This window comes from Eurytemora carolleeae, unplaced genomic scaffold (genome assembly GCF_000591075.1).
Source record: "Eurytemora carolleeae unplaced genomic scaffold, Eaff_2.0 scaffold232, whole genome shotgun sequence".
Classification (NCBI taxonomy): domain Eukaryota; kingdom Metazoa; phylum Arthropoda; class Copepoda; order Calanoida; family Temoridae; genus Eurytemora; species Eurytemora carolleeae.
In genome coordinates this window covers 129,340-139,449 of record NW_019397021.1, presented here as the reverse complement: position 1 = coordinate 139,449, position 10,110 = coordinate 129,340, and the positions used below count along the sequence as shown (strand labels likewise).

Here is a 10,110-nt window from a genome sequence, read left to right as displayed (position 1 = left end):
GCTTAAGTGTGTTTCAGATATAGTATCTTAATAACACTTTATAGAGGCTAGAGGCAGAGTGGAGGGAATTTCAGACAAAACCAGAGCTGGAGATTTCAGTTTAATTGTACTAAACATAATGTTGTGGAAACTTCAGTCAGAGAAAAATGTCAATTTTGAAATTTAAAAAAAAGAAATAAATTTCTGAATAGAAATGTATAATACACATTTTAGAATTTTGTAGGGCAAGATAAAAACGTAATGAGATGGAGATTTCAGTTGGACATTTTACCCATAGAGATGGAGATTTCAGTTGGACATTATACATATAGAGAAGGAGATTTCAGTTGGACATTATACATATAGAGAAGGAGATTTCAGTTGAACATGATACATATAGAGAAGGAGATTTCAGTTGGACATGATACATATAGAGAAGGAGATTTCAGTCGGATATGATACATAGAGAGAAGGAGATTTCAGTTGGACATGATAAATATAGAGATGAAGATTTCAGTTGGACATTATACATATAGAGAAGGAATTTTCAGTTGGACATGATACTTATAGAGAAGGAGATTTTAGTTGGACATGATACATAGAGATGAAAATTTCAGTTGGATATGATACATGTAGAGATGAAGATTTCAGTTGGACATGATACATATAGCGAAGGAGATTTCAGTTGGACATAATACATATAGAGAAGGAGATTTCAGTTGGACATGATACATATAGAGAAGGAGATTTCAGTTGGACATGATACATATATAGAAGGAGATTTCAGTTGGACATGATACATATATAGAAGGAGATTTCAGTGGGACATGATACATATATAGAAGGAGATTTCAGTGGGACATGATACATATAGAGAAGGAGATTTCAGTTGGACATGATACATTTAGAGAAGGAGATTTCATTTGGACATGATACATAGAGATAAAGATTTCAGTTGGCCATGATACATGTAGAGATGAAGATTTTAGTTGGACATGAGATATATGTTACCACAATGTCAATATAAATAGGTAGAGATATATTTTACCACAAGATGCATATAAAGAGGTAGAGATATATTTAACCACAACATACATATAAAGAGGTAGAGATATATTTTACCACAAGATACATATAAAGTGGTGGAGATATATTTTACCACAAGATGCATATAAAGAGGTAGAGAAAAATTTTCCCACAAGATACTTATAAAGAGGTAGAGATATATTTTACCACAAGATACATATAAAAAGGTAGAGATATATTTTACCACAAGATACATACATATAAAGAGGTAGAGATAAATTTTACCACAAGATACATATATATAAAGAAATAGAGATATATTTAACTACAAGATACAGAAAAAGAGGTAAAGATTTCTTTTCCCACAAGATACATATAAAGAGGTAGAGATATATTTTACCACAAGATATATATAAAGAGGTAGAGATATATTATACCACAAGAAACATATAAAGAGGTAGAGATATATTATACCACAAGAAACATATAAAGAGGTAGAGATATATTTTCCCACAAGAAACATATAAAGAGATAGAGATATATTTTATCACAAGAAACATATAAAGAGATAGAGATATATTTTATCACAAGATTTATATAAAGTGTTAGAGGTTGCTTTTACTAAAAGATACATATACAATTTTTTTTTATGGAGTGAGAATAAGAATTATTTTTTTACCGAATATTTTCTTTAGCTTATTTCTCAAAATTTAATTTTCAAAAAAAAAAAATTTGAATACAAATTTCCAAATTTGATTAAAAATGTTCAATTTTGAATAAAAATTTCCTATATTAAAAAAAATTTTTAATATTGAATTAAAATGTTCTGTGTTTTAACCTGTAGGGAGAAGGGTCGCTAAGAGAGCTATATAAAGATGATTTTGAAGGGCTAGCAGGGGCGTCATATCCCGTATCCTGTGGGGGGCGTGGCTGATGTTGCCCATAGGCTGAAACGCCCCCTAGAGATGATAGTCCAATTGGAAATCTGTAGTCCGGGGCACCAGCCCCCCCTCCCTGCCCATAGAAACCACTTTGCTCAAAATAGGAATTCATATTTAACATTCACAATTTTTTTTCAATTATTCCAACACTGCTGATCTTCACAAATTCTGCATTTTGAACTCACTTTTATTATGTTTAAGGTTGACAACCTAGTATTACAGTAATGGTAAGTATAAGTATACTAGTGGGGTGTAGAGAGTACAAGAGAATACTGTTCACTGATGAATATATATATATATAGTTAGTATAGGTTGCCCTCTAGTGTCTATACACTCACTACAGAAGAACTACATCAAAATTTACTCTATTCAGAGAGAGAGGAATCACCAGTCAGTCTGTTCGAAGAATCGACCAATAGGAATCCAGGATTAGAAGCTCGTATCACTACTTTTTCAGTTGGCTCCGCCTACTTACACAGGAAATAGTTCCTTCTCTCAAAATGGACCTAAAACAGAACGTACAACTATTTTTGCTTGTTTTTTTTGAGTTAAAATGAAAGGTTTGGTTGTTTTTTACATTTTCTATATTAATGAATTTGTTAGAAAAAGTGTATTAGGGGAATTATTTTGAGCTGCATTTCATATTTCGCGGGAAATATTATGCTTAGTGTGGGGCGTATGGCTGGATTAATGCGAGGCCCGACCGCGATCTGGAGGAGGCGCTAGGGTCGATATTCCGTCGGTTTATGTAGACTAGTCGCGGACTCATGGTGACTTTGCGCCAAATTTGCCGCTGAAATTTACAATCCATCTTTGAACCTTTTGGCAGCTCAAAATCGCAATAAAAATCGAGGAAAACAGCCTCAATAACTTTGTTTAAGGTCAGTAAAAGTAAAAAGTTCAATAAAACACCAAAAACGATCACTTTCAGTTTCTTTTCTGCATTTAGGACGGTAGCGTTTATTTTTAAACTTTGTTTTACAAATGCAGGATTTAAACTTTTTTTCTGGAGAAAAATCAGAAGCTTTTTAAATTCATGATTAATTTTGTTAAAAATATTTTTTTATAACACATGTTTACAAATTATTACCTTTGCGATAAAAGATAAATATCTAAATGCAATCAATTCAAACAGTTGTAAATACCACATGCAAACATTTTGTCTCCATTACATTGTATAAATGATGTATTTTTCTAGACAAAGGAAGACACAATATTTAGTGCAAAAATGCACTAAAGCGGTATTTAAAAATTACCACAAATCCTCTAAAACCCTAAACCAAAATTGTTTAAACGCACCAGTAATAAACAAACAAACTTGTAACACAATAAATATATATAAACAAATTAAGAAGTAAACTAGTAAACTAGTAAACTAGTAAACTAGTAAACAAGTAAACTAGTAAACAAGTAAACTAGTAAACTAGTAAACAAGTAAACTAGCAAACAAGTAAACTAGCAAACAAGTAAACTATTAAACAAGTAAACTAGTAAACAAGTAAACTAGTAAACAAGTAAACTAGTAAACAAGTAAACCTGTAAACAAGTAAACTATTAAACAAGTAAACTAGTAAAAAAGTAAACTAGTAAACTAGTAAGTCATTAAATTAGTAAACAAGTAAACTAGTAAACAAGTAAACTAGTAAACAAGTAAACTAGTAAACAAGTAACCTGTAAACAAGTAAACTATTAAACAAGTAAACTAGTAAAAAAGTAAACTAGTAAACTAGTAAGTCATTAAATTAGTAAACTAGTAAACTAGTAAACTAGTAAACAATTAAACTAGTAAACTAGTAAGCTAGTAAACTAAAAAACTAGAAATCTAGTAAACTTGTAAACTAGTTAACTAGTAAACTAGTAAGTCATTAAATTAGTAAACTAGTAAATTAGTAAACTAGTAAACTAGAAAACTAGTAAACAAGAAAACTAGTAAACTAGAAAACTAGTAAACTAGAAAACTAGTAAACTAGTGTTGGATATTTTCAAATATAGCTAGGCTTTTTGGGCGCAGGTATTAAAGATTTTCAAACGAGGGCCGCCGTTACATTAGTTGTGGTTAGGAAGAAAAAGAGCTGGCACTCTAGTTTCTGTGGAAGTAAATATTTCCATTTACTGATAGCGCCGATTGAAGGATTCATTTCTCTAATTGAACAATGAGATAGATAGAAAGATAGATGGTACCGCCATATTATTTCTATTGGTTCAGAATAGACAACAAACACATGACTGAACCCTGATTGGATCAGGCGCTAATGCACTCGGCATACAGGAGTGAAGGGCAGGTTATTAATCGCGATTGTTTATTTTACAAAAATATTGTTTCTTAGGCGCAACTTTTGTAGCATAGGAGGGAGGGGGGAGGTGAAGGGAGCGTTGGGGTAATTATTTTTCACCCCGCCTTTCTGTTACCACCCCTCTATCTTTATTCAAAGATGCTTTTTGAATTCAGAATTTGTTTGGAATGTTGGTGGAAAGGTATTGGCACTAAAACCCCCCGGCCCTATGCACAATTATCTTCGTTGACAACAAAAAATATGAAAAAAAGTAAATTGTAAAGATAAAAGTTTTATTTTTCAAGCAATACAAGATCTTATATGTGATGTTGGTTTAATACCAATAATGACAGAATACTTTATACTATTACACGACAATTAGAATAAGGTACAGATTAGAAAGATGTCTGCACACTGCACAGGGATCATGCATAGATTGCAAGCTCTCACATCGATTCTTGCCCATTAATAAAAACAAATGCTAGAAAGGTCTAGAGAGCTACAAAAAGTTAAAGTTTGCTATTTAAGGTAAAATAAAAAGTCAACCCAGTCTAAAAACTGATACAACATTGCAGTCTCTGGATCTATGTGACATAAGGACATCATCCGAAATGAAGGGAAACTTTTTAAATAACATTTTTTGAAATCCTTGCTTTAAAATTTTCTGGCAATTTAAGATTTAAATTTCTAGTTTACTTTTCTACCGATAACGGCTTACAGAAATCAGGTTTATTATTGTAAAACGCCATTTATGACCAAACTTGAAGTTCGTCTTTTTCATATTGAATATAGTTTCCAAGTTGCCAGGATTTTGGGTTTCATGGAACGGTTTCTGTTTAAAGGATGGAATTTTTATACTAACTGATTGCATTTGCATGTATTAAAAGATTAACATTTAACATTTTTTAAAATAAAAGCTAAAAATCTCAAAGATGCCTTCAATTATATGGGGACTGACCCTCTATATATAAAAGCTAAAAATCCCAAAGATGCCTTCAATTATATGGGGACTGACCCTCTATATATAAAAAAGGGAGCATGTCCGTTTCACAACACGCGGTACCATTTGAAACCCTTCTATAAAAAGTTATGACGAAGATATTCTGAGTTTTCTATCTAAAAACTGATAATTCTCTGTGTAAGTGAATTGCGGATTTATGTGAGAAGGAGAATGAATGAAATGGATAGATTTAAACATTTTGATATAAAAGCGAGAATAGTTTCCAAATTAAAATACTGTTGTGAATCGTGCATGCGACTCTTTAATCTGGCGGGTTACATAAAATTACATCTTTAGCCTCCTTCATTGATAACTTGACCATACATCATCAACATCAAATTATTAAAGCTTGTAAAAAACATATTTTGCTTTTATATTTTCAGTTGTATTTTGTGTCCTTTTAAAATATAAATATAAATATTCAAGCCAAGTTGGAAATATGAGAAAAACATGTTTCTTTGTTTAAAACAAAACTTGAAATATTGATCGAATTGCAAAAATATAAATTTGAGGCAAAATGTTTAGATGAAACCTACCTAAGAATTCAGAGTAAGAAAAATATTTAGTTATGTCGATACTTGTTTGTACGATTCATTTAAGTGCTGAAGAAGCAAATACATTTTGCAGTAGAAGTTTGCGAGTTTTCAAGATCCATTAAAATGTCGTCTTCCTCTTTGAAAATCACGAAACCTTTCCTCGGAGTTCAATCTACCGCCAATTAAATGCTTTCGCATGATAAATACAAATATTGTAATCTCCCATATACAGGGTGTCCCACAAAATATCAGAATGAAGAGACGATTTAAAGATTTTTCATTTTGGAGGATATAACTATTGTAACAATTATCATAAAACGACAGAACCGAAAATCCTTGACCTGGCTGATATATCTATCTAAGTACTCCCCATATTTATCTACAGAGCGTCCCATGTCATATTAGATAATCTCCAATCTTAAACGCCAAAATAAGCACATAATACTCGAAAAATCTAGCATTTTGTGCAAAAGAAATTTTTTATTAACCTTATTAAATTTTTCGAAATGATTCATTCCACTTAAATTTTCTGATTTGTCCCCCTAATCGTAATTTAGACCCAATGGCGCGGTCTAATTTGATGTGGGACACCCTGTATCTTAATTGATGTACTCCCCCTATCTATCATCTATCTAATTGAGTATTCCCCTATATCTATATATCCATCTAACTACTTCTTTTATTTATCTATCTAAGTACTCCTCATATATATCTATCTATCTATCTATATATCTATCTGTCTATCTATCTATCTATCTATCTAAGTACTCCTCTATTTATCTATCAAAGTACTCCTTCATCTATCTATCAAAGTACTTCTTTATCTATCTATCTAAGTACTGCTCCAATCTTTCTATCTAACTATCTAAGTACTCATATATCTATCTATCCATCTAAGTACTTCTTCTTTATATATCTAAGTACTCCTCCTATCTATCTGTCTATCTAAGTACTTGATCCTCCTATCTAAGTACTTCTTCTATCTATTTATCTATCGATCTATCAAAGTACTCCTCCATCTATCTATTCATCTAAGTACGTCTTCTTTGCATATCTAAGTACTCCTCCTATCTATCTATCTAACTAAGTACTTGATCCTCATATCTATCTATTTAAGTACTCCTTCTATCTATTTATCTATCTATTTATCTAAGTACTCCTCCTATCTGTAATCAGTGTAAGAATGGAATAAGTTGGCTCTGTATTCAACCCTTTTATATCTATCCTGGAGCACAGCCAAACCAGAAATCTCCGCTACAAATTCAAGGGATTGTTCGTAAAAATCAGATGTTTTTCGAATAGTTTATATTCCCATTTTTTCTTTTTCAACAAAGTTTAGCAATGTAGAAAAGCAAAACATGTATTCTTTCCTATTTATTAATTATTTGAAGTTCTACACAAGAATAGTGAACCGTCCCTTTGAATTCAAATAAAAATTACCCACCTAAAACCATGGAACCATAAACCTCATTTTTTCCACCAACCAACCCTCTCTCGGTACAAAACCTTTTCGTCAAGGGATAGTTTACCCTGTATTTTAAATTCTGAACTCAAAAACAAATCTAAATCAAAACTAACAATTTAGATTATCATAAAATGCGGTATACTAATCTCTAGAAAGCCTAGATTGATACAAATTATTAAAGAATAATCTAGAAAATCTAGATTATCATAAAATACTCTAGAATATCGAAAGCATCACAAATTGTGTAGAATCCTCTTAAAACTCTAAATTAAAATAGTATGCTTTGAATATCTAGATTGTCATAAAATAATAATGATTTTGAAATATTTAAGGAAAATATATGATACTTTAGGATAATTTAAAATACTCTAGGATACTCTAGGAAACTCTAAGAAACTCTAGGATACTCTAGGATACTCTAGGATACTCAAGGATACTCTAGGATACTCTAGGATACTCTAGAATTTTCTAGGTTACTCTAGGCTACTCTTGGATGCTCTAGGATACTATATAATACTCTAGGATACTCTAGGATACTCTAGCATACTCTAGGATACACTAGGATACTCTAATATACCCTAGGATACTCTAGGATACTCTAGGATACTCTAGGAAACTCTAGGATAGTCTAGGATACTCTAGAATACTCTAGGATGCTTTAGGATACTCTTGGGTACTCTAGAATACTCTAGAATACTCTAAAATACTCTAGAATACTCTAGGATACTCAAGGATACTCTAGAATACTCTAGGATACTCTAGGATACTCTAAGATACTCTAGAAAATCTTAAGTAAGAATACTCAGTTCTAGGATACTCTAGGATACTTCAGGACACTAAATTGTAATTTAGGATACTTCAGCAAACTGCAACTCTTTAAAACTCAAAGATGGATTGTTTAATTTATGCGTATATTCCAGTCTTGTATTCAACTCTTTAAAACTCCAAGATGGATTGTTTAATCTATGCGTATATTCCAGTCTTGTATTCAACTCAATATTACTTAACAAAACTCCAAGATGGATTGTTTAATTTATGCGTATATTCCAGTCTTGTATTCCACTACTTAATAATACTCCAGTGTCCTAATTTTATGAATTTAAGCCGCGTCTCAAATCCACAAAATTCAATTGAGCGCCGGCTTAAATCTTGAAACATTTCATACAATTTTAAGTGGAACCAACCATGTTTGAGCCACGGCTTAAATGTAAACCACGGCTTAAATTTACGCCAAGGCTCAAATTCTTTAATTCGACCTTGAAGATGACTTTAAAGCACGAGAAAAAACTTTAAGAAGAATCGTATAGAAATGATGAGTTGCTTACAACCAATCTTTTTAGCCATAAACAATTCAAAGAAAGACGAGACATGATATAAACAAAGTTATGATGTTACATTAGCATTTTGTTCTGCAACACAACAGNACATACTTTATTCAAGTCCTCTCCCTCATACCACCACCCTCCCTCTAAACTGCCTGCACTCCCCTCATACTACCACCCTCCCTTTATACTGCCTCATCTCCCCTCATACTCCCTCCCTCCATCTAAACTGCCTCAACTCCCCTTATACTCCTTCACTCCCTCTCATACTACCAACCTCTCCCTCGATACTGCCTCAACTTCTCTCATACCCTTCCACCTGTTCTACAATCTTCCTCTTCCTCATCTCCTTTTACCACCCTCCGACCCATCCTAACCCTTTCTCTTGTTGGACCACCTTCCTTTTTCTCTTCTAGTCTACCCCCCTTTACTCCCATTAAATAATTCGCAATCTTTCCACGGACAAGAGCAATGCTAATCCCGTCATGGGGAAATTACTCTGAGGGAAAATACTAGATTAGAGAACCTGGAATTAAATCCCAATTTGAAACACTAAAATTCAAAAAACAGTTTATTCAATCATTGCAACGACATGTTGATGGAAATTGTAAAAAATGTTTTGCATATCATTCCTTTCTGTGGTCACTGTATCAAGTCACAGGTATTACTTTTTAAACTCCTTGAAGTTTTTAGGATATTTTCATCAATTCCAGAAGAACAGTTAGATGTTAAGCATGTGGCGAAAGAAAAATGCAACACGCAACTATATTTCTGTAATTGGCCTTGTAAGCTTGTAATTGGCCTTAATACATAAAATACAAATTTACAAATGTTTCACAAATATTTTTGGAGCACTGCCAACTCTCTCTCAAATCGATGTCGTATACCTTATGAAATCTGTTAAATCAAATAGTCTTAAAATATCTAAGTGTTCACCATCAGGTTGCAAATATTTAGGGATGAGAAAATTTGACATTTTGAAAATAAATATTTTAAAGCTAAAACTGTTCTAGATATTTTCAAGTCTTTTAAGCCTTAAAAAGTTGCATAAATGTTTCATGATATATTATCATATGTTTGTATTGGAATATATTTAGTCATAATTCGATCTCTAATTCTGAATCCATCAAAAATAGCGGAGAAGATTTTTTATACTTAAATATTAAAAACACGCATCCCAACAAGAAAGTGTAAAATAGCCAATACAAAAATCTACATTTAAAGACCGGCTATGTAAGGTAGTTGATCTGAGTATGCAGTGTTGTGGAAAAATTCTTTAGGATTCATTTGAGACAAATGAAACGTTTTAAAGATCTGTAAATCCTGAGTTTAAGCGCAAAGTCGACGTTCAAAATCTTACTTTTGGATGGATATGTTTTCAGAATTTTTTTTTTTAAATTACTAAATAACGAAGACAAAAGATGTAAGCAAATTTCTACAGTAAACTAATTAGTTGTTTAGGAACAGGTTAAAAAGATAAAATTTAATCTTATCATCGAAAATAAGTAATCTTGTTCAATTATTAGTTTTTATAATATCTCTTTTTATTCACAAAGAGTTTCTGCAGA

At 31.9% G+C, this 10,110-nt stretch overlaps 1 protein-coding gene across 2 annotated transcripts in view; it reads right to left on the bottom strand.

Moving 5' to 3' along the window:
• Positions 1 to 10,110, bottom strand: part of LOC111711183 (homeotic protein ultrabithorax) — a 55,152-nt gene that overhangs the window by 40,852 nt on the left and 4,190 nt on the right. For both annotated transcript variants that reach the window (XM_023485463.1, XM_023485464.1), the window contains exon 2: positions 1,844 to 2,452. In XM_023485463.1, the coding sequence (XP_023341231.1) occupies positions 1,844 to 2,067 (224 nt within the window). In that variant the 5' untranslated portion in view covers positions 2,068 to 2,452. The remainder of the gene's footprint in view (positions 1 to 1,843; positions 2,453 to 10,110) is intronic.